The 25,195-nt window shown below is 47.9% G+C and overlaps 1 protein-coding gene, 2 long non-coding RNA genes and 1 other non-coding gene across 4 annotated transcripts; 1 reads left to right on the top strand and 3 right to left on the bottom strand.

Moving 5' to 3' along the window:
- Window positions 1–1,613: 1,613 nt before the first annotated feature.
- On the bottom strand, window positions 1,614–3,399 carry LOC135580606 (uncharacterized). Its single transcript, XR_010475525.1, has 2 exons — window positions 3,179–3,399; window positions 1,614–2,397 (listed from the first exon to the last, which is right to left on the bottom strand). It is a non-coding gene; the product is annotated as an uncharacterized LOC135580606 (long non-coding RNA).
- A 5,568-nt stretch (window positions 3,400–8,967) lies between these two features.
- LOC135580607 (uncharacterized) lies at window positions 8,968–10,610 on the top strand. The gene is made up of 2 exons (XR_010475526.1): window positions 8,968–9,045; window positions 9,827–10,610. It is a non-coding gene; the product is annotated as an uncharacterized LOC135580607 (long non-coding RNA).
- A 1,714-nt stretch (window positions 10,611–12,324) lies between these two features.
- On the bottom strand, window positions 12,325–12,396 carry TRNAM-CAU (transfer RNA methionine (anticodon CAU)). The gene has a single exon. It is a non-coding gene; the product is annotated as a tRNA-Met (tRNA).
- Window positions 12,397–15,692: 3,296 nt separating this feature from the next.
- On the bottom strand, window positions 15,693–17,513 carry LOC106146086 (olfactory receptor 12D1-like). Its single transcript, XM_013371720.3, has one exon. It carries the CDS (start codon window positions 17,511–17,513, stop codon window positions 16,584–16,586), a length of 930 nt encoding a protein of 309 aa, XP_013227174.2. The 3' UTR covers window positions 15,693–16,583.
- Between the last annotated feature and the right edge of the window lie 7,682 nt (window positions 17,514–25,195).

A 25,195-nucleotide genomic window follows, 5' to 3' on the forward strand; every position in this document is an offset into this window, starting at 1 on the left:
GCACACAGTTCCCCCAGCAGGCAGGGGATGTCCTGGGGACACTGCTGTTTCCCACTTGCCACCAGGCAGCTCAGTCCCCGCCTTCCCAGGAACAAGAGGGGACTATCAGGGTTCTGCAGCTGGGAAGGAGGACAAGCCTGTTAGTGTGGGAACCACCTCTGTGTCAAGAGGTAAGGGGAAGACCTGTGTGGGATGTGGACAGTTCCAGCTCTGCAGTGCACCTGCTGCACCATAAAGCTGAGCCATCAGCAATGTGTGTGGCCCCTCTGTGAAGACATAATCGAGAAAGGGCAGAAAAAGCCAGGCTGAGAGAGGAGGAAGAAACGAAAAGAGTGGGAAAGAGCAGAGGGAAGATGCATCCTGCTCGTGCAGGTAAAGGAGCCTGGTGTGAAGGAGTCTGGAACAGCCTTAGGAGATGAACGCCATTCTCACTGAGGGAGAGGCTACTTTGGGACAGAAGGGAACAGTGTGTCCTGGAAGAAAGGCCCAGGGTTTGAAGTCAGCCAAGACAATCCTAGCAGAGGAAAGCAGTCTGGATCATGCAGGGTCTTTAACATGGGGGCGCAGGGAAGCAGCACTAGAGAGCACAAGTACAAGCATCAAACCACCCAACTCTGGGCTATCAATGCACTCTGTGAGGGGCAATGTTGAAGAGCATAAGCTGGAAACTTCATAACCAGGTCTTATGAACAGAAAGTGAGATTCTCAGGGCTTAGCAGCCTGGATCTTGTAACAGAAGGCATGTGAGGCTTATGCAAATAGCTCTGGCATTCCCTTGAAAAGCCCTGTGAGTAGGGGGTGCCTGGTGGCCCTGGAGGAAGAGCGTTTGTACTTGGTGATGGCCAGGCAGATGGAGAGAGTGCCAGGCTCACCCAGGACCATATGGCTGCAGTGGGGTGGCCACAGGAGAAAGACAACAGGTGTTCAGCAGGTCCCATGGTGTAATGGTGAGCACTCTGCACTCTGAATCCACTGGTCTGAGTTCAACACTCAGTGGGACCTCAAGTTTTAGCTCTCTCAGAGCTTTCCTCAGCATGCACACACCTCCACAGCCTTGCTGTTGGGTCATTTCTTTAATGCATTCCCATCAGCCCTCCTCTCCTGTGCTCCCAGCCCTGGGACTGACATCAGTGCCCCTTCTCCTGCCCTGTGCCCAACAAACCTCTGCAGGTTTCCCGAGCTCTGGCCCTGCCCCGTCTCAGCTCCCTTCTTCCTGATGGCTGCTTCTGGATGGGGGATCCAGCAGCGGCTCAGCAAATCACACAAGAGCTGAGGTGCAGATCATGCAGGCCAAGCCTGGCTCAAAGCAGGGTCAAGAAGAGGAGGCTGTTGAGGGCCTTGTCTGGTTGGCTGTTGGACATTTTCTAAGATGGAGAATCTACAGCCTTGCTGGGAACCTTTTCCCCATCTTGACCACCATTGTTTCTGGCATTAAGTTTTTTCCTCTCCTGTCCATTGCTTCTGGTGTCCTGTCAGGGAATTCCACCCGCCCTGGCACTGTTTCTGCATGGGGACACAGTCATTGTCATGGGAAAGAGCAGGTTCTCCCTCTTTCTTGCAGAGCGGTTGAACAACTGACAGAGGAGGAGGACAAACCACCATGAGTCTCCAGCTATGCTGCACAAAGTCTTTAATGAGAAGGAGCAAAAGCAGTGGCACAGAACAGAGATCAAGAAACACATCTGCAGGGTTCAGGGCAACACAGAGAACAGCCCATTGCCCAAGGACAAGCTTGAAACACCAAGCACTTGCCTTTCCCCATTCTGCTCCACCTGCTGGCAATCCCAGCCCAGCAAGAGCAGTCCCTAACTCCAGCACCCTCCCCCAGCACCAGGAGGTTCAGCAAAGCAGAAGAGAACGAGCCCTTTCTCAAGGAGCTCAGAGCAAAGCAGAGCCAGAGGAGGCACAGCGAGGCCTGACGTGCAGCCAGGAGCCGTGGGCACAGGTCCCTCCTGCCAGCTGGCATGAGGACACCCAGCCCATCTGCAAGGCCTGGCCACACTCCTGCTGTGCAGTCCCCATCATTCTTCCTGCTCCAGAAGGGACGATGCACCAGGTTCAGCAGTTCAGTCGGCAGCGGGGGGGAGGCAGGCACAGCCCTGACCCCCCCAGACCAAGGGAGCCCCCAGAAGAGATGGGAACCCCCCCAGTGCTGAGGGAGCTCCCAACAGCAGCTGACAGAGAGGATCCCACAACTGTGTTCTGAGGGAAAGAAGTGAGGATGGGGCCCGGCAGGGTCACCACCACTGGAGAGGCCTCAATGGCCACCGTCGAGTCACCACAGCGGGCGACACAGGGCTCACTGCAGCTGCTTGCAAGTGGGGTTGGGCCAGAGGAACCACAAGGTGCTGGAATACAGGGTCTGAAGCAAGACATCTCTCGGTGAGGGGGGCAAAGCTGAAACACAGAGCACAGACACAACACAATTTCAGTCTGTCTTTCTTGTCCTCACTTCTCTCTGCAGATGCACTTCACTCTCCTCCACCTGCCTTTTAACTCTAAGTTCAGAAATTGCCTCCAGCTCATCTTGCTGACATGTACAACAGGTATGACACCTCAGCTAAAGCTAGATTTGAATGCCTACGACCAAAGAAGTGCCTAACTGACTGCTGATGTCACAAGGACCTCCTCCTGCATTACCCAGTGCAAAAGCCCAGATGAAGGTTCATGCCACTAGTCCAGCAGAAATAGGCTGCGTGGAACAAGGGTCTCAGAAATCAGCTCTTGAGAACACACAGTGTGCACAGAGCTGCCATGGCCCTCACTGTGCTCTCTGAGTTGCATGGTCCAGAAAGGCTGAACCACTGTTGGGACAGGACCCAGCTCAGTGGATTTAAAGCCCCTGTGGAGAGCCTGATCATACCCCATCTCCAGAACAGGCAGTGCTGCATGGAAGGAGCCACTGGATGCACTTGGCCATTTGGTTAGAGACCATCTGTCTAAAGCAGAAATTCTGCTGAGCAGACCTCCCTGCAGCTGAGCCCCATTCATCCCCTTGTGCTTGAAAGAACCTTCCTCTTCCCAGCTATCCCCAGCCAGGCCCATCAAACGGGAAAGAGGTGGCAGCCCTTCAACAGTTCTATTGCTGTGCACATTGAGGCAGCCCAAGCATCCACCTGAGTAGCCACCATGACAGCAGTCCAGCCCATGGGGAGAGATGGAGTGCACAGAGTCTTACCTCGTTCCTGGAGGAAAGGGAGGCAAGAGAGGAGGATGCAGAGCCTGGAGCAGCGCAGGCTTTTATGCTGTGTCCTAGTGCTCTGTGGGGCCACAAACATTCCTTGCTCATGAAGCATCTAAGCTCCCATTAGTTGTTGCTTGCCAAAGCCTTGCTGGTGATTGAGTCCCTGCCCCTTTCATCTGAAATATTTTGCTCCCACTTCATAGTAACTGGAATGAGCTGTGAATCACAGAATGAGTTTTGATTCTAAAGGTCCTTAAATATAATTTTGTTCTACCCCCCTCACGTGGACAAGGACACCTTTCACAAGAAAAAGTTTCTCAAAGGCCCTTCCAGCTTTAAAGTGCTTTAAACACTTCCAAGATGGAGCAATCACAGCTTCTATGGAAGGCCTGGTCCAGTGTCTCACCACCATCACAGGGAAGAGTTTCTTTCAAATATTTAATCTACATCTAACCTTTTTCATTTTAAAAACTTTGCCTCTCTTCTTGTCACTGCACTCCCTGACAAAGTGTCCCTCCCGATCTTGAGGTCTCTGAAGAGCCTTCTATTCTCTAGCATAAAAAACCCCAAATCTCTCATCCTCTCCTCCTAGGAGAGGTGCCCAGACCCCCTGATCATCTGTGTGTACTACTCTGGACCCAATTGAGCAGGTCCATGTATTTCCTATGTTGGAGGCCCTACATCTAAACACTGTACTCCAGGTGGAGTCTCATGGGGCAGAGTAGATGGGTAGAATCACCTCTGACTTTCAGGCCACCCTTCTTCTGATACAGCCCAGGATACAACTGGCTTTCTGGGCTGCAAGCATGCATTGGCAGCTCATATTCAGTTCTTCATCCACCAATATGCCCAAATCCACCACCACAGGGCTGCTCTCTATTCAGTCATGGCGCAGCCCATATCCATGTTTGGGATTGCCCTGACCCAGGTGCAGGACCTTGCATATGGCTTTGTTGAACTTCATGAGGTTCGCCTGGACCCCCTCTCTAGCCTGTCAAGGTCCCTCTGGCTGGCATCCCTTCCCTCTAGAGTAACAACCATGTCACTCAACTTGGTCCCATCCGCAAGCTTGTTGAGGGTGAACTCAATCCCACTGTCTATGTTCTCAGGAAAGATTTTAAATAATACTGGTCCCAGTACAGACCCTTGTGGGACACCACTGGTCGTTGGTCTTCCCCCGGACTTCAAGACATTGACTGCAACTCTTTGAGTGTGACCACTGAGCCAATGTGTAGAAGGCCAGTAAGTTTCTCGGGCACAATTTGCCAGGACAACCATGTTGGCTGTCACCAGTCATCTTTGTTTCCATGTGCCTTAGAATAGTTTCCAGGAGGATCTGCCTTATGGTCTTGCTGGGCAAAGAGGTGAGACTGACCAGGCTGCAGTTCCCTCAGTCTTCCTTTCTACACTTTTAAAAAGTGGGGGTTATGTTTTCACTTTTCCAGAAATTTCACCAACCTGCCACAGCTCTTCAAATGTAATCGCTATTGGCTTTGCAACTTCATCTGCCAATTTCTTCAGGATCCTTGGATGCATCTCAACAAGTCCCGTGGAGTTGTGCACATTCACGTTTGTTATATGGGCTTGAACGTGATCTCCCGTGATGACTGGTACTTCATTCTCCCAGGCCCTGCCTTTGGATTGCATTAATTTGGTGTTGTGGCTAAGACACTTGCCAGTGAAGACAGTGACAAAAAATGTTGTTGAGTATATCTACCTCTTGCATGTCAATTGTAGTCATACTACCCCAGTCTTGACCCATTGGGTAAATTCTTCCGCACTAGTAAACAACAGGTCCAGCAGTGTCTCTCCTCTGGATGGAGTTTCCATCACCCGTAATAAAAAGTTGTCCTCAGCACATTCCAGTAGTTTCCCGGACTGCTTGCGGTTTGCCGTACCACTTTCCCAGCAGATGTCTGAGTGGCTGAAGCCCCCTATCAGGATCAGTGCTTGGTGACTGTGTGTCCTGGTTTTGTTAAAAATAAGTTTCTCTTTCAGTGAATTTGCCTGTCAGCTAAAGCCTTCATATTAACTGCATTTTCCTGGAGAACCAGACACATGTTTTGGTAAACCTAGCAATGGAATGCAGCCTTATTGATAAGCACGGATGGACATCTCGCGAGAGGGGAGACGAGAAACAAGTGACCAAGAAACTGACCAACTGTGTATAACATTCCATTCACGTGAATACTTCACATAAAAGTGCGAGATCACGAGGATCTCGTCCCTTTTTCCCTTTTTTTCCTTATGGCCGTCATTAGGAGAGGACCTTGCTAGTCGTCACTGCGAACTGAGGCCTAGTGAGAGACTGAATCCAGCTCCGGTTGGCTGCAGAGTCCAGTCCAGGACTTCGGGTGCCGGCTCTGCAGTTGCTGAGACTTTCAAGGTAGGTTTTGTATATTTTGTGTTATTTTCTCTATTCTTATTAGTAGCATTAGTAAAACATTGTTAATTTTTCCAACTCTCTTCTCTCTGTCCTTCTTTCCCTCCCGATCACCTGTCCTGAGTGGGAAGGGGGGAGAGGGAGGGGCAAAAAAGGGGGAAGTGGGGGGGAAGAGGAGGTTAACAATGTATTTGCCAGGGTTTTATTGTCACCCCGCAGTCTTAACCCTCGACATTGTGATACGTCGAAACAATTCTTCTGTGTCCCGCATTTGTAACGTAAATAAACTCTGAGGCTCAGCTTGTATGCAGCCAGATTTTAAGTGGGTTTGTGTCTCATGAATTGCCTTTGTCACATTGCCCTCTTCATGGTGAGCATAAACATGAGCCACGGTGAAATCCATCTATGATGGACACCTTGAGTTAGCTGTTGGGTGCTTTTAGTGCAGATATTCAAGCTAAACCTAAGGAACATTTCTACAATGGGTCATTGTAGACACACAGGAGAGAGCAAGTAGGTTCAAGACTGCACAATCTTGTACAGGAGAATAGATGCTGTTCTGCAGGGATGTTGCAAAGCTCAATAGCAAAGAAGGATCATTGTGGGCTGGAGGAAAACCCCTTGCAAGCAGGACTGAGGGCCACAAGGACCTTAAATACTCATATCAGGCTCTGCCACAGCTTGTTTAGTCTGCCCATGAGCCCAGGGAACAAAAGGAAGATTAATAATAATGAAGAGCAGACCAGAGGGTCAAGCCGATCTCTTTCAAGTAACCTCTCCATGGGATCTCCATAGCCACATCCCTTGATAAGCAGGCCCTCATGTTTCTTCCAAGAAGGAATCTAGGCTCGGATCAAGAAGTGAAGAACCTTGTGAAAAGAAGCAAATCAACACATAGGAGAGTGATCACAGAGAAGCCCATGCCCATCTGTGAAAGACACCCACACCCAAATCGACTTGATTTGCTCAGAAAGAGCATCCCATACCCCAGAGGTATGCATGGCCTGATTTTGCAGAGAGGTTCAGGGCGAGAGGCAAAAGCTCATGGCCTCTTTTCTTGGTCACAGATGGGGTGATCTATTCCATACATTTCAGACTACAAAGGGACATTGGATCAGTCTCACAGAGCACCTGGGAGTCATCATGATGTGAAAGAGTTGGGAAAAACCCTGAGCTCCTGGCAAACGTGAGTCATCATGCTGTGGACTCCAGTGGACAAAGTGCCCCAGCCTCAGGCATGTCAGAGATACCAGAGTCATAGCCTCATTCCTCTGAAAGCTCTACTTTCCTCAAAGGCATTACCACACCTTTTAGCATCATTCCTGAATCAACTGGTGCTTCTATGCAGCCTTGTGCTGCAGCTGACTTCCAAGGCATTGCTGTTTGTTTGCTGCTCAAGGGCTCTTGAGACTCCATGCTCTTCCAAATAATGATGGTTAGAAGGGACCTGAGAAGGTCCTCTGGACCAATCTCCTGCTCTGAGCAGACAAAGCTTCCCACTTACCTCAGGAAGCTCTGAGCCTTGTCCTGTTGACTTCTGAACTCTGCCACCATTGGAGAAGTCACTGTCTCTAGGACAGCACATCCAGGGCTGCACTGTGCCCCTTGCGGGCCACCAGGAGATGGCAGTGAGGGTGCCAGCATTGTTTAGCAGTTACACAGAAAGGTCTGGGGAGATGAGATGAATAGATTTTCTCATGTGGTCAGTATAATGACACCTCAGGGATGGCCACTTCTCTTTCTCCTTCTCAGTCTGGTTGTTTCATCCCACTTTTGAAACCCACCGATATCTAGGTTTGATCTGAATGAGCCAAGAAATCTGGTAGTGCTCCATGAAGACCATGAGTGCTGGATGTGTGAATGCCACATGGTCTGCATTTCACTTTCATGCCATTGAGTATAACCCTCTTCTGGGCAGCAGGTGTGACAGGAAGAAGAGGGAAAGTCTGTAGAAGCAGAACTTTCACTGTAAATCCTGGAAGGAGCCTTCACTCCTAATCCTTCTGTTTACTTCCCATCCACCTCCAGACCTCATCCCATAACCCTGGGATCTTCTGGAGAGAAGTACTGGCAGAGGAACAGACAGAACGTGAGGGCTGGAGCACGTGGTGTGTAGGGTAAGGCTCACGCCACTAGGGTTATGGAGTCTGGTGAAGATGAGCAATGTGGGGAGCAGGAGATGGATGTAAATGCAAAAGGGTAAGAGGGCTGAAGCTGTTGAGTTATTGGGGAATTTGAGCTGCTTGGAGCAGTTCATTGGAGCAGAGGACCTCCAGACACCCATTCCAACTGTTGTACTTCTCAGGTATGCTGAATGAAAGAGTCGCTTTGGTTGGAAGAGACCCTCAAGAAAATCAAGTGCAGCCGTTGACCTAACACTGTCACATGAGTCCTTGAGTAGCCAGCAAAAGGTCATGCCTTGGAACATAGCAACAGTTCAAGATCACGTAGAAGCACCAGTGGTTTCATGAGGCTACCAGCTGTGGTATCGCTGGTGCACCTGAGGCCAGGACAACATGTCCACTGAAATTCACAGCAATGACTCATGTTTGATGGTAGTTCAGGGTTTTCCCAGGTGCCCTAGGATGCTGATCCAATGTCCCTTTGTAGTCTGTAATGCATGGAATGGGCCGTGCCATTCCTGACCTTAGAAAAATGGCCATGAGCATTTGGTTCCTTGCCCTGCACTTGTCCGCATAAGCAGGCCATGCAAGCCTTAGGGCTCTGGGGTTCCCTTGCAGAGCAAACCAGGTCCATTTGGGTGTGGGTCTCTTTCAAGAAAGGACAAAGGCATCTCTTTAATCACAAAACCTGGATGTGGTACAGCCTGATGAACATGAACAAGGTTGTCGTCGCTGTCATTCCAACCCACAAGGGACTTCCCTCCAGCCTCAAGTGGTTTTTCCTTGCTGTTCAGCTTTGCCACATCCCTGTAGAGGTGCATCTCTTCTCCTGTATGAGATTGCACAGTCTCAACATTCTGTTACAACTTACTCATAGTCTCCTCCGTGTCTACAATGACCTGTGGGGAGAAACGTCTCTCAGGTTTAGCCTGTGTGCCTGCACTGAAAACATTGGAGAGTTGACTTGACGTATCCTTTAAAGCAGAACTTCACCATGATTGGTGGTTGCACTCACCATTAAGAAGGCAATGTAACAATCCATATCACAAAATAACCAAAAAAATCAACATGAATACTAGACTTAGACCTCAGAAGTAAGTTGCCTTATGAAGCTGGGACACAGATTAATTATTTTGGTGTCCAGCAGTATTAAAAAGGAACACAACATTTGGGATGAAAGGACCAAGTAATTAAGCACCAGCAAGGACTCATCAAGCAACAGCTACTATGTGTTTAAATGCTTCATGAGCAAGGAATGTTTGTGGCCCCACGGGGCACTAGGACACAGCATAAAAGCCTGCGCTGCTCCAGGCTCTGCATCCTCCTCTCTTGCCTCCCTTTCCTCCAGGAACGAGGTAAGCCTCTGTGCACTCCATCTCTCCCCATGGGCTGGACTGCTGTCATGGCGGCTACTCAGGTGGATCCTTGGGCTGCCTCAACGTGCACAGCACTAGAACTGTTGAAGGGCTGCCAACTCTTTCCCTTTTGATGGGCCTGGCTGGGGAGAGCTGGGAAGAGGAAGGTTGTTTCAAGCACAAGGGGATGAATGGGGCTCAGCTGCAGGGAGGTCTGCTTGCTCAGCAGAATTTCTGCTTTAGACAGATGGTCTCTAACCAAATGGTCAAGTGCATCCAGTGGCTCCTTCCATGCAGCACTGCCTGTTCTGGAGATGGGGTATGATCAGGCTCTCCACAGGGGCTTTAAATCCACTGAGCTGGGTCCTGTCCCAACAGTGGTTCAAGCTTTCTGGACCATGCAACTCAGAGAGCACAGTGAGGGCCATGGCAGCTCTGTGCACACTGTGTGTTCTCAAGAGCTGATTTCTGAGACCCTTGCTCCACGCAGTGCATTTGTGGTGGACTAGTGGCATGAACCTTCATCTGGGCTTTTGCACTGGGTAATGCAGGAGGAGGTCCTTGTGACATCAGCAATCAGTTAGTTCTTTGGTCCTAGGCATTCAAATCTAGCTTTAGCTGAGGTGTCATACCTGTTGTACACGTCAGCAAGCTGAGCTGGAGGCAATTTCTGAACTTAGAGTTAAAAGGCAGGTGGAGGACAGTGAAGTGCATCTCCAGAGAGAACTGAGGACAAGAAAGACAGACTGAAATTGTGTTGTGTCTGTGCTCTGTGTTTCAGCTTTGCCTCCCTCACCGAGAGATGTCTTGCTTCAGACCCTGTATCCCAGCACCTTGTGGTTCCTCGGGCCCAACCCCACTTGCAAGCAGCTGCAGTGAGCCCTGTGTCGCCCGCTGTGGTGACTCGACGGTGGCCATTGAGGCCTCTCCAGTGGTGGTGACCCTGCCGGGCCCCATCCTCACTTCTTTCCCTCAGAACACAGTTGTGGGATCCTCTCTGTCAGCTGCTGTTGGGAGCTCCCTCAGCACTGAGGGGGTTCCCATCTCTTCTGGGGGCTCCCTTGGTCTGGGGGGGTCAGGGCTGTGCCTGCCTCCCCCCCGCTGCCGACTGAACTGCTGAACCTGGTGCATCGTCCCTTCTGGAGCAGGAAGAATGACGGGGACTGCACAGCAGGAGTGTGGCCAGGCCTTGCAGATGGGCTGGGTGTCCTCATGCCAGCTGGCAGGAGGGACCTGTGCCCACGGCTCCTGGCTGCACGTCAGGCCTCGCTGTGCCTCCTCTGGCTCTGCTTTGCTCTGAGCTCCTTGAGAAAGGGCTCGTTCTCTTCTGCTTTGCTGAACCTCCTGGTGCTGGGGGAGGGTGCTGGAGTTAGGGACTGCTCTTGCTGGGCTGGGATTGCCAGCAGGTGGAGCAGAATGGGGAAAGGCAAGTGCTTTGTGTTTCAAGCTTGTCCTTGGGCAATGGGCTGTTCTCTGTGTTGCCCTGAACCCTGCAGATGTGTTTCTTGATCTCTGTTCTGTGCCACTGCTTTTGCTCCTTCTCATTAAAGACTTTGTGCAGCATAGCTGGAGACTCGTGGTGGTTTGTCCTCCTCCTCTGTCAGTTGTTCAACCGCTCTGCAAGAAAGAGGGAGAACCTGCTCTTTCCCATGACAGTGACTGTGTCCCCATGCAGAAACAGTGCCAGGGTGGGTGGAATTCCCTGACAGGACACCAGAAGCAATGGACAGGAGAGGAAATAAACTTAATGCCAGAAACAATGGTGGTCAAGATGGGGAAAAGGTTCCCAGCAAGGCTGTAGATTCTCCATCTTAGAAAATGTCCAACAGCCAACCAGACAAGGCCCTCAACAGCCTCCTCTTCTTGACCCTGCTTTGAGCCAGGCTTGGCCTGCATGATCTGCACCTCAGCTCTTGTGTGATTTGCTGAGCCGCTGCTGGATCCCCCATCCAGAAGCAGCCATCAGGAAGAAGGGAGCTGAGACGGGGCAGGGCCAGAGCTCGGGAAACCTGCAGAGGTTTGTTGGGCACAGGGCAGGAGAAGGGGCACTGATGTCAGTGCCAGGGCTGGGAGCACAGGAGAGGAGGGCTGATGGGAATGCATTAAAGAAGTGACCCAACAGCAAGGCTGTGCATGCAGAGGAAAGCTCTGAGAGAGCTAAAACTTGAGGTCCCACTGAGATTTGAACTCAGACCAGTGGATTCAGAGTGCAGAGTGCTCACCATTATACCATGGGACCTGCTGAACACCTGTTGTCTTTCTCCTGTGGCCACCCCAGTGCAGCCATATGGTCCTGGGTGAGCCTGGTACTCTCTCCATCTGCCTGGTCATCTAAGCCCTGAGAATCTCACTTTCTGTTCATAAGACCTGGTTATGAAGTTTCCAGCTTATGCTCTTCAACATTGCCCCTCACAGAGTGCATTGATAGCCCAGAGTTGGGTGGTTTGATGCTTGTACTTGTGCTCTCTGCTGCTGCTTCCCTGCACCCCCATGTTGGAGACCCTGCATGATCCGGACTGCTTTCCTCTGCTAGGATTGTCTTGGCTGACTTCAAACTCTGGGCCTTTCTTCCAGGACACACTGTTCCCTTCTGTCCCAAAGTAGCCTCTCCCTCAGTGAGAATGGCGTTCATCTCCTAAGGCTGTTCCAGACTCCTTCACACCAGGCTCCTTTACCTGCACGAGCAGGATGCATCTTCCCTCTGCTCTTTCCCACTCTTTTCGTTTCTTCCTCCTCTCTCAGCCTGGCCTTTTCTGCCCTTTCTCGAATATGTCTTCACAGAGGGGCCACACACATTGCTGATGGCTCAGCTTTATGGTGCAGCAGGTGCACTGCAGAGCTGGAACTGTCCACATCCCACACAGGTCTTCCCCTTACCTCTTGACACAGAGGTGGTTCCCACACTAACAGGCTTGTCCTCCTCCCCAGCTGCAGAGCCCTGATAGTCCCCTCTTGTTCCTGGGAAGGCGGGGACTGAGCTGCCTGGTGGCAAGTGGGAAACAGCAGTGTTCCCAGGACATCCCCTGCCTGCTGGGGGGAACTGTGTGCTGTGCTCTGGCTGCTGGTCCACAGACTCCTCTGCCTTGCTGATGGGCACTTTGGAAGCGGTGCCTGCAGAGAAAGCAAAGGAGAAGGTGTCAGTGGCAGAGAGAGGGGGCTCAGGCACTGGGACAGCCTTGGGCGTCCAGAGGGCAGGAGGGCAGCAGTGCAGGGAGCACCTGATGAACGCTGCAAGGGAGAGGCAGTGTCTGGTGGGGCTGGAGCGAGGCCAAAAGCAAGTAGCAGAGGATGGTTTTGATCCATCGACCTCTGGGTTATGGGCCCAGCACGCTCCCGCTGCGCCACTCTGCTCCCCCCAGCAGCTCTGCAGGGACCTCCCCAGCCCTGCCTGATGCTGCCTGGACCTGCCAGCACCAGCGCTGCTGCTCAGGCCTCCTGCCCTCCTCTTCCCTGCACCCATCACCAGGCTGCACCAAGCTCTCCCTGCAAACCTCAGTGCCCCCGCACTCGGGCTGGCAAGCGCAAGGGCCTTGCTTTGTCCTTCTCCCCTCTTCGGCAACCCTTGCTGTACATACAGACTGGGGGACCAGATGCTGGAGAGCAGCTCCACGGAGAAGGATCTGGGGGTTCTGTTTGACAGCAAGTTGGACATGAGCCAACAGCGTGCCCTGGCAGCCAAGAGGTCCAACCGTACCCTGGGGTGCATCCAGCACAGCATGGCCAGCCAGGTGAGGGAGGGGACTGTCCCGCTCTGCTCTGCACTGGAGCGGCCTCACCTGAGACACTGTGTGCAGGGCTGGGTGCCATGGGATAAAGAAGATATTAAGCTACTAGAGAGTGTGCAGAAGAGGGCTAAAAAGTTGCTGAAGGGTTTGGAGAAGAAGCCAAATGAAGAGCAGCTAAAGCCTCTGGTTTTGTTCAGCCTGGAGGACACTGATGAATAAAGTGCACTGGAGTCTCTATGGGGTCTCTCAAAAGCGTGGGAAGACACAGCCCCGTATTTACCCTAATTCCAAACACAGGTGATTCCTCCTCCTTTACCCATTGACTGAGGTACTTGGAGCACACAAGCTTTGCGATCTGCCTTTCGTATTCAGCCAGCAACATCCCCTTATGTGTCCCCCCACCAACATTCCCTGTAAACTGACTGGTTAAACCTATAAGTTTTTGCTTGGAGAAGAGGAAACTAAGGGGTGACTCATTCATGGTTATCAATATGGAAAGGGGGAGTGTCAGGAGGATGGAGCCAGGCTCTTCTTGGTGACAACAAGTGACAGGACAAGGGACAATGGGTGCAAATTGGAACACAGGAGGTTCCATTGAAATCTGAGGAGAAACTTGTTTGGGGTGAGGGTGGCAGAGCCTGGCCCAGGCTGCCCAGGGAGGTTGTGGAGACTCCTTCTGCGCAGACATTCCAACCCGCCTGGACACCTTCCTGTGTAACCTCATCTGGGTGTTCCTGCTCCATGGGGGGGTTGCACTGGATGAGCTTTCCAGGGCCCTTCCAACCCCTGACACTCTGGGATTCTGTTATAAGTCTGTTGCACTCCATTTTGTCAAGATACGGGCCTGGTCACCACTGTAAAAGGCAACAAGTTTAATACATCAGCAACATAAGGAGCGGTAAGGGGAATGTCCATCCCTGATGGATACAGAGGGAAACATAGTGACAGAAGATGAGGGAATTACTGAAGTACTAAATGCCATCTTTGCCTCAGCCTTTAATAGTCAGAACAGTTGTGCTCCAGGCACCCAGCCCCCTGAGCCAGAAGACAGGGATGCGAAGCAGAATGAAGCACAAATAATCCAGGGGGAAATGGTTAGTGTCCTGCTATACTGCTTGGACATACACAAGTCTATGGGGCCAGATGAGATGCACCCAAGGGTGCTGAGGGAGCTGGCGGAGGTGATCACCGAGCCACTTTCCATTAATTATCTGCAATCTTAGCTAACTGGGGAGGTCCCAGTTGACTGGAATTTGGCTAACGTGACACCCATCTAGAAGAAGCGTCAGAAGGAAGATCCAGGGAACTACAGACCTGTCAGTCTAACCTGGTGCTAGGGAAGGTCATGGAGCAGATAATCCTGTGGATCATGACATGGCATATAGAGGAGAACCAGAAGATCAGGCCCAGTCAAGGTGGGTTTATGAAAGGCAGGTCCTGTTTGACCAACCTGATCTCCTTGTATGACAAGATGACCCACGTAGTAGATGAGGGAAAGGCTGTGGATGTTGTGTAGTTAGATTTTAGTAAGGCCTTTGACACCATATCCCACAGCATCTCCTGGAGAAGCTGCAGATCATGGCCTGGATGGTGTATCTGCAATGGGTAAAGAACTGGTTGGATGGCCGGGCCCAAAGAGTTGTGGTGAAAGGAACCAAATCCAGTGGGTGGCTGGTTATGAGTGGTGTCCTCAGGGCTCTGTACTGGAGGCAGTTTTGTTTGGTCTCTTTGTCAATAATCAGAATGAGGGGATTGAGTGCACCCTCAGTGAGTCTGCAGATGACACCAAATTGGGTGAAAGCGTTGATCTGTTGGAAGGTAGGAAGGCCATACAGAGGGATCTAGACCAGCTGGAGCGTTGGGCTGAGGGCAAGTGCCTGAGGTTTAACAAGGTGTCGTGGTTTAACCCAAGTTAGCAGTACGACCAATAGCCATTCGCTCTCCCCCTCCCCTGCCCCGCCCCAGCAGGGGAAAGAATCAAAAAGGAAGGGAGAAACTTGGATTGAGATAAACACAGTTTAATAAAATAACTAAAATAACAAAATACTAATACACTACTAGTAAATATCTATCTATCTATCTATATATATATATATATAGAGAGAGAGATATATAGGAGAAATAAAATATACTCAAAACAATTCCAAATAAACTCTGGCCACAAATGAGCAGCTAATCCCAGCAAGCCACACCTGGTCCTAAAGCTGATCCCAGAGAGAGAGAAAGAGAGAAAAAAGGCAGAGGAGCCCAGAGGCCTCTGCAAAATGGCAAAAGGCTGGGCTGAGTGTCCCAACTGAACTTTCTGGCTACCAAGAGAGAGAGAGAGAGTGAAAAACCAGAGAGATCACTAGAGCCAAAACTGGAAGTTTCTTGCTCCCCAACTCTCCTTAAATCATTAGCAGGATACTAATGGGATGGAATACTCAAATTGATCAGTCTGGATGTCAGTCAAGCTCTGCTCCATTTCTGCTGCCCTTCCTTGATGCCTCACACCTGTAAGCAAGGTACTCAAAATGTCCTTGGCTCTCAGACCAAAGCAATTAAAAACATTAACTCTGTGTTGGGGTGTTATCTGCTTGTTCTCAACTAAGTCCAAATAAATAGTGTGCTAGCTATAAAAAAGGAAAGTTTTCTAACTGCACGAAGAAAGCTAACCCATTTTCAGTCAAACCAGCACACAAGGCCAAGTGCTGGGGCCTGCACTTGGGTCACAACATCCCCATGAACGCTGCAGGCTCAGGGAAGAGTGGCTGAAAAGCTGCCTGGCAGAAAGGGATCTGGGAGTGTTGATTGACAGCCAACTGAACATGAGCCAGCAGTGTGTTCAGGTGGCCAAAAGGCCGCCAGCATCCTGGCATGTATCAGGAATAGTGTGACCAGGAGGACTAGAGCAGTGGTGGTGCCACTGCACTCGGTGCTGGGGAGGTCTCACCTCGAATAGTGTGTTCAGTTTTGCGCCCCTCATCATAAGAGGGATATTGAAGTACTGGAGAGAGTGCAGAGGAGGTGATGAAGCTGGTGAAGGACCTGGAGCACAAGTGTGATGAGGAGCAGTTGAGGGAACAAGGTCTGTTTAGCCTTAAGAAAAGGAGGCTGAGGGGAGACCTTATTGCTATCTACAACTGCCTGAAGGGAGGTTGGAGAATGGAGGGGGTTGGTCTCTTCTCCCAAGAAACAACTGATTGGACAAGAGGAAATGGCCACAAGTTATGCCAGGGGAGGTTTAGATTGGATATTAGAAAAAGATTTTCCCGGAAAGGGTTTTCAGGCAATGGAACAGGCTGCCCAGGGCAGTACTGGAGTCACCATCCCTGGAGGGGTTGAAAAGGTGTTTCGAGAAGGTTCTTAGGCACATGGTTTAGTGCTAGGATTGGGTTATGGTTGGACTCAGTGATGCTGAGGGTCTCTTCCAACTGAAATGATTCTATGATTCTATGATACGATTCCATGACATGAAACTGTAATCCAGGCTAAGACTGAAGGTGCTGAATGTCTGTGTTAAGACACACAAAATCTCAAAATTAAGTACTTATAAACCGCTGCATCCCACACTAAAGTTGGGATTTGGTACCCAAGTATAAGTAGATATCCAGTGCTCTTAGGAATGTCCTTAAATCACAGGCATGGAGTGTGACAAAGGAACTGCAACAGACGTGTCCAGTTCTGGATCCAAAGGCAAAGTCAGGGTAGGATACTTGAGGACATTTAACATGTCTGTAGCAGTTCATGTAAATACAGATCAGTGGTTTCATCATTCAGCAGATCCTTCCAGTGGTCTGACTCAAGTCAAATGTTGACAATATCATGCTCAAGTTATGTCCACTCAAAACATAGCATTTTTTTCAGGGCAGATCTCTTCTCCGGGTTCCTAAGAGTGTAGATCAAGGGGTTCAGAGCTGGGGTGACAGCACTGTACAGGAGAGACACTTGCACATCCCTTTGAAGGGAGCTTCCTGAGGAGGGTGGTGTGTAATTGAAGAGCACTGGAATGTACAACAGTGCCACAACAGTGAGGTGGAAGGCACAGGTGGTGAAGGGCTTCCATCTTCCTTCCTGGGACCGGACTTTATGGAAGGTGAAGAAGATGAGGTAGAGGTAGGAGAGGACTATGAGAGCAAAGGAGCCTAGTGCAACAGATGTGGTAATGACATTGAGGAGGGTCATGTTGAGGCTGGTACTACTGCAAGCCAAATTCAACAGTGGCTTGATGTCACAGAAGAAGTGATGAATGTGGTTGTGGCCACAGAAAGTCAGCTGAGAGGTCATGACTGAGTGTATCATGGCATGCACAAAACCAATGGACCAGCTGGCCACAGCCAGCAGCAGACAAGTCTGGGGGCTCATGACAAGGGTGTAGCGCAAAGGATTGCAGATGGCCACGTAAGGGTCATAGGCCATGGTGGCCAGTAGCACAACCTCAGTACTTCCCAGGAAGTGGAAGAAGTGGATCTGAGCTAAGCACCCACCAAAAGAGATGGGCTGATGTCCAAAGAGAAGGCCAGTCAACATCTTGGGACCAGTGACTGTGGAGAAGACAATGTGCAGGCAGGACAAGTTCCCCAGGAAGAAGTACATTGGTGTGTGAAGATGGGGCTCAGCTATCACCGTGGTCACAATGGCACCATTTCCCAGAAGACTGGTCAAGTAGAGCAAGAGGAAGCAAACAAAGAAAAAGTGCTGCAGCCCCTGGATATCAGTGAGACCCAAGAGGATGAACTCGCTGAGCTCTGTCTGGTTCAGCATTGCTAGAACAGTAAGAAACAAAAGCAAAATCTCAAGGTTCCACAGTTGTGAGCAGCAAGAGCATTACAATACTTCAGACATGTAATCAAACACAATAGAAATGATGTGAGTGTGATGTATGTATATATGAAGTAAAACATGGCTAATTTCTCACATTCGCCCACATTCTTATTTCAGTTGTCCTCATCTGTAACTTCCTGCTGCAACCCATGATCTCATCAATCCAGCTCATAACTCATCATGTGAATCATTCTTGATGCTTTCTTTCCAGTATTGTGCCTACATTTCATTAAGTGGATTTCAACTTTCACATTTTATTGGTTGCAATCTCTTTTAGACAATTCTTCCATCTGAAAAACTGCACAATTTCCAATTTTGTATAAACAGCCAGCAGAACGTGCCCCAAGGTATCATACAGTCCTCAGTATTTCTTTTGGATGTTGATGAGAATATAGGAAGAGGCTGCCTGAGCTTGTGATCACAAACTGCTTTTCCTATTGGACTGTATACTTTGCCTAAAGAATGTCTCTAGGTTGCTCAGCAGCAGATGAATGGGACAAAAGCCAAGATCTCAGCTCCCGCAATACTGTGATGGAGCAAGACTGAACTTGCAGGAGACGAGTTACCTGGTGCAAGTTCCAGACGAACGGGCTCATCCCACTGAAAGTCGGTCATACTGCCCAATGAGACAACAAGGTCAGTTCTGTCACCATCGTTCGTCTTCTGAAATGCAAATGGGTACACACTTGCTTTCAGTTTTTTTTTCATAAAGAACAAAGAACAAACTCCTGACATTATTCTACTAGAGCAGGCAGGCACAGGTATTTCTGGCTTACAACAGAGACCCCAAATTTTACAAGTTGAGTAGTTTTCTCTGTACATTCAAAGCAGTGATGATTAAGATTGACGAATCCAACTAGAAAAATATAATTACTTGCAAAATATGCCTTTTAAATACGTTAGAAAATATACATATAGGTTAGAACATATCCTCAGCAAAGCTGAGGATAAATCAGAATATTTTGTGGAGTTAAGAGACCGAGAATTTCTGCTCTCCTTTTTTCTGTGGTATCTCCTTGACATTCTTGTAGCTGAGAGATCAATGCTGCAGCTGTGATGACAATGACTACTATGAGTTCTCAAGGGCTTGTAGTTATTCAGGTAGGATGCATGGAGGAAGCTTTGCAAATGGTACTAGAAATCTCTGGTGACCTCATTAGAGGAGGAATAAAGATTTTCCTTCATGTCCAAAATGTGCAAAATATCAACAAGCTCATGTGGGAATTAAATTTCCTATTGCTTTGTTCAGTCTCCTGAGATGAGATTTCTGAATCAATGGGGAATTGCACAGCAACATAGTGTTGCCTGAAGAAAGTGCATAGATGAGCACCCGTAAAACAGAAAAGATAAAGTGAAACAGTCCACAAAACACAAACAACCTATCTACCTCTCCTCCTCAACACCCCCCCCCCTAAAAGATCTAACACAAAGATCTCCATCTCGGTGCACAGAGTGTACGGCTGGAATTCCTCCTGAGTTGTGCAACCCCAGCTGACCTGAAGCAGTGTTTGGGCAACATTTCCTAAATCTCTTTCAAATATTAGAATTAGAATTAGTATTTGTGAAACCTCACATTTGTTCCATCCATTGTGCTCTCTTTGGATTTCTGATGTTTTATTTTCGCTGTGGTTTCACAGATAAGGATGAGATTCTGGCGTCTTTGTAGCAAAATACTTGCCAAATTTGCTTCTCAATGTCAGGAGTCAGCCCAAGGGCTCCTGGTTTCCTTTCTGAAGCAAAACAGCCATCCATTAAAAATTGTGGGATCCATACCAAGGTCTGGCTGCCCTACATACCACTCCAATAGTAAGATGGGGCTCAGCTATCACCGTGGTCACAATGGCACCATTTCACAGAAGACTGGTCAAGTAGAGCAAGAGGAAGCAAACAAAGAAAAAGTGCTGCAGCCCCTGGATATCAGTGAGACCCAAGAGGATGAACTCGTTGAGCTCTGTCTGGTTCAGCATTGCTGGAACAATAAGAAGCAAAAGCAAAATGTCAAGGTTCCACAGTTGTGAGTAGCAAGAGCATAACAAAACATCAGACATAATCAAACACAGAAGAAACTAACATGGACAAAAAAAACTTGAATGTAGTCTTCTCCTATTTCTGTCTAGAGCCAAGAAAATCTTCAAATGAAGCCTTCCACCTATGCATAACAGAAGAGTATGTAAGATGTGAAACAGGACTGCTTTCTCACCTTCACCCACACTCATATTTCAGTTGTTCTCATCTGTAACTTCCTGCTGCAACTCCTGATCCCATGAATAAATCTTCTAAGTTCTGATGCTTTCTTTCCACTGTTGTGCCTACATTTCATTAAGTTGATTTCAGTTTTCACATTTCTAATGGTTACCATCTCTTCCAGACAGTTCTGAGATATGAAAAATTGCACACTTTCTGATTTTGTATAAACAGCCCGCAGAAGGTGCTCTAAGGTACCATACAGTCCTCAGCATTTCTTTTGGATGCTGATGAGAATAAAGCAAGAGGCTGCCTGAGCTTGTGATCACAAACTGCTTTTGCTATTGGAATGTATACTTTGCCTAAAGAATGTCTCTTGGTTGCTCAGCAGCAGACGAATGGGACAAAAGCCAATATCTCAGCTCCCGCAATACTGTGATGGAGCAAGACTGAACTTGCAGGAGACGAGTTACCTGGTGCAAGTTCCAGACGAATGGGCTCATCCCACTGAAAGTCAGTCATACTGCCCACTGAGACAACACGGTCAGTTCTGTCACCATCGTTCGTCTCTGGGCAATTCCCAACCATACAGAATAAAGAACAAAATCCTGACATTATTTTAGTAGAGCAGGCAGGCACAGCTATTTCTTGGTTACAACAGAGACTGCAAATATTACATGATGAGTGGTTTTCTCTGTACATTCAATGCAGTGATGACTAAAATTGATCAATCCAACTAATGAAAAAATATTACTTTCAAAAGACATCTTTTAAAGAAGCTAAAACATATATAGGAACATTTCACAGTCTTTCTCATCCATTCTGTTGTATTATATACTTCTACTTGAAACAAATGATTTTTGAAAGCCATTCAGAGAGGTCTCCAGCCCTATCGCTCCTTTTCTCATGCTTCCTTAGCTTAGTTTTTCAGCATGAAAACAGGAAACAAACAGGGAACTTCCAAACTGATTTCACCATAAAAGAACATGAGCATGTTGCACACATGCGTTCACTCTGGAACACTGCTCACATTTCTCTGAAAATGCCTTTAGTCTGATCTTTGGACAAGCTCCATTGGAAAAATCAGATTTGATAATATTACAGCCTTATCAATATTTTAGTCTGTCACCTGCACTGCAAGAGTTAGAGATGCCATTCTGTGTGCAATACCAATGCTTCAGTTTCTTCCATGTGATTTGCCACCTTTAGGCTCCAAAGCCCTCCTCATTGAAATGCATCTGCAGAAAGACAGCATTTCATTCAGGTGTGTTCCACTACCTCCTCTGGTTCTGCCTGTTTTTCTCACTCAACCACAGATGATCTAATCCCTTTCCTTTCTTCCCTCTAAACACCTTTTTCTTCTGTTTCTAACACTTCCCTTCTATTTCCCAGTTGCTGACTAATAAATTTTCTGTGATAAACTAATGAGCACATGCAGTCAAAAGAAAATAGTTTTCCCAAACATATTCTCTTTTATTTTCAATTTTATTTTTATTTTAGTTTCCTTCTAACTTAAACACAAATGCCAATACAAGATATTTCATGCTGAGGTTTTCCTATTTTTCCAACTATATAAATAACGTAATATAAAAAAATAGTTCTGCACAATCCTCACCTCTCTGTCAATCAGCACTTTTCTCATTGCAGTAGGGCCCTTTGATTGAGAGTCAGGAAGCAAAGCCGAGGACAAAGCAACGTATTTTGTGGAGTTAAGAGTGTTTCTACTCTCCTTTTTTCTGTGGTATCTCCTTGGCATTCCTGTAGCTAAGAGATCAATGCTGCAGCTGTGATGACAATGACTACTGTGAGTTCTCAGGGGCTTGTAGTTATTTGGGTAGGATTCAAGGAGCAGACTTTGCAAATGCTACCAGAAATCTCTGATGACCGAATTAGAGGAGCAAAAAGTCTTTTCTTCTTGTCCAGAATGTGCAAAATATCAACAACCTCATGTGGGAATTAAATTTCCTATTGCTTTGATCAGTCTCCTGAGATGAGTTTTCTGAATCAATGGTGAATTGCACAGCAACATAGTGTGTAGATGAGCACCTGCAAAGTAGAAGAGTGAAAATAAAGCAGCACATAGAGACTAGATAATAACAAAATCTTCCCAAAACTAACCAAACCAACCAACCCACCCGCAGCCCTCCTTCCAAGAAAACCAAAAAACATCTCCCAATTTGGTGTCATTGGTGAACTTACTTTACATTCCATTAAGTCCTGCGTTTAAGTTGTTTATGAAGATATCTGGCCCTAAGAGGGATCCCTGCAGGACCCCATAGTGGCTGCTCATCAGCCCAACAAAAACTGTTTACTAGAACCCTTTGAGCCTGACCCATCAGCCCAATTCTTGCCCACTGCGTGGTTCTCTGGGACCCCCAGGGCCCACCTTTGGTATTGTAGACCAAGAGGAAGAAAGCACGACATCTCTGCTTGTCTGTGTCCCTGTTTATGAAGTGATCATGCTCACCAAGCCATGAGTACGGGTATGAGATCCAGATTCAGTTGCCTAAATGCAGATCTGTAGTGCAATTCTTGACAAGGTAAGGTATCCTAGGATGATGGATGTGACCCAGAACTTAATATAGTCCCTTCTTCTTCTGTGATGATATTTAGACCCCAGCTGGCACACTCCATAGGGTCTAAACCATTTCTGTACACCTGTGTACACATAACTACATACCAGTCCTAGACTGTCTCTATAAAGGACAAAACCAAAGGCACTTCCCAGTGCCATCCCAGTTGTCTCAATAACTACTTTGTACAGCATGTCTTTTAGTGATTTTGCCTGTCAGCTAAAGCCTTCATATTAGTTGCATTTTCCCTGAGAACCAGATACATGTTTTGGCACACATATCAATGGAATGCAAACTTATTGATAAGGACAGATTCACATCTCGCGAGAGGGACAACAAGAAACAAGTGACCAAGAAACTGATCAACTGTGTATAACATTCCATTCACATGAATACTTCATATAAAAGTGGGAGATCATGAGGACCTATTCCCGTTTTCCTCATGGCTGACATTAGGAGAGGATCTTGCTAGTCGTCCCTGCAAACTGAGGCCTAGTGAGAGACTGAATCCAGCTCCGGTTGGCTGCAGAGTCCAGTCCAGGACTTTGGGTGCCGGCTCTGCAGTTGCTGAGACTTTCAAGTTAGGTTTTGTATATTTTGTATTATTTTCTCTATTCTTATTAGTAGCATTAGTAAAACATTTTTAATTTTTCCAACTCTCTTCTCTTTGTCCTTCTTTCCCTCCCGATCACCTGTCCTGAGTGGGAAGGGGGAAGAAGGAGGGGCAAAAGTGGGAAGTGGGGGGAGGAGAGGAGTTTAACAATACATCTGCCAGGGTTTTATAGGCACCCCACAATCAAAACCCTCGATAAGGAACTACTCTGTTAGGCTGGGATTTGCTTGGAGTTCTATATCACTAATGCTTTTTTTCCATCTTCTTCTCTGTTGAGTCTTCTTTCTTGATGAAATGTGGTTCTTAATGGGCCAGATATGACTTCTGCACAAAGTATGCCAGCAGGTGTAAGTAACTCACATGGTTGTGCTTTGAAGCTGTGCAGAAACAACACTTTGTCATGTACAGGCTGCCTTCCCTTCCAACAGCAAGATAAAGGATGTCAGCATGGAGTCTTCCTCTGGTTAGAGGGTCTTTCTATTCACTGATGAATCAGTTGAAGAACAACTCACAGATGATTTCCATTTTATTTTTATTTTAGACACGTTATAATTAGTAGCAGTAGGAGTATATTACTTTATTTTGTTATTTTATTATGCTGTTTTTATGTCAGTCCATGAGTTTCCCCTTTCCATTTTGCATCTCTTCCCTGTTTGGAGAAGAGGGACGGGTGGACTGAGTGAGCAGCTCTCATGGTTTTGATTGCTCACTGGGGTTAAGCCACAACAGCTTGGAAAAGGTTCACCTCATGAGTTCCTCCATCACCTTCCCAGAGACCAAAGTGAAGCTGGGCAACCTGTAGTTCTCCATGTCCTCCTTCTTGCCCTTTTCAAAGACAGGAGTGACATTTCCATTCCTTCCGTCCTCAGACGTCTCCCCCAGTCACAGTGAGCATACAAAGATTATGCAGAGTGGCCTCATGATGACGTCAGCCAGCTCCCTCAGCACTCATGGGAGCATCCCGTCAGGGTTCCTGGACTTATGTATGTCCGGTATTCCCTGCCGTGATCTTCTTTCACCGAGGATTTGCCATTCATGCTCCAGACTCTGTCCCTGATCTCTAGGGTCTGGGATTCCTGAAGCCTGGTCTTGCTAGTAAACACCAAGGACAAGTGGGCATACGGTATATCCCCCTTTTCTATGTCCTGTGTCACCAGGTCCCCCAGCTCATTCAGCAATGGGCCCACATTTTCCTTTGTCTGCCTTTTGTCACCTATGTACTTACAGAAGCCTTTCTTGCTGTCTTTGACATCCCTGGCCAGATTCAATTCCATTTCAGCTTTGGCTTTCAATACCGAGCCTATTGCATGCTCAAACAGGACATGAACTTTGAAAAATAAGAATTCTTAATTATCTCATGCACTTTCACCATGCAAACTGGCAGATTGATGCTTCAGAGAATATACCTGTGTGGCTGATGAAAAATCCCTTCAGCCATGCAAAACACGCACACACACCACACACTGCAGGAATGCTCTGAAGAGGCAGGTGGAACCCAGGAGAGCTTGAGGCTCAGAGGAGGAGGATGGAGCAAGCATTCAAATCTGTTGCAACAGAAACCACAATCATCTCAATGTGAAAGGAAACTGGAGAGATTATTTGTTTGGGTTTGGTTTTGTTTTTTTTTTGACAAATGAGCAAAAACTGTAACAAGCAGTTGTACTTTAGGAAAAGCCAACATACAGTCTTTTTAGGATTATGTTAAAGTAACGTATCTTGAGCATTTATTAGGGTCAGTGTGAATTGCTCGTGATGGCAATTTGTAAGTGATCTCCCTGAGATGGAAGCTTTTCATCTCGTTTTCTCCCCCATCCTGTCCTGTCCTGTCCAGGAGGGGGAGTGAGCGAGCGGCTGCGTGGGAGCCTGGCAGCCGCCCAAAGCCAGGTCACCACACACGGATAAAGACATTTCCATTCACACGGATGAGACAATGAGAGAACTCACAGAAACGAGAAAGCCATGTAATTTGTGACAGAGCAGCAGCAGTTCTGAACACGTGGAAAGAAACACTGCTAATACTATAATTAGATTGCTAGTATGTCATAAGACATACTGCACACTCATATAGCCCAAAGATATTAAAAAAAAAGATCACTTAACGCATGATCTCATCATCCTAAGAAGTTGCTCACTGGAGGTCTGATCCTACTGGGAGCAAGTGAAAATTCAAATACTTCCACCCATTTGCTGTCAGAGCCTTTGGAATCAGAGACAAGAAGCAGCCTCTTACAGATGAAATCAAAGTTATGTTC

The sequence above is a fragment of the Columba livia genome, chromosome 11 (assembly GCF_036013475.1).
Source record: "Columba livia isolate bColLiv1 breed racing homer chromosome 11, bColLiv1.pat.W.v2, whole genome shotgun sequence".
Lineage (NCBI taxonomy): Eukaryota > Metazoa > Chordata > Aves > Columbiformes > Columbidae > Columba > Columba livia.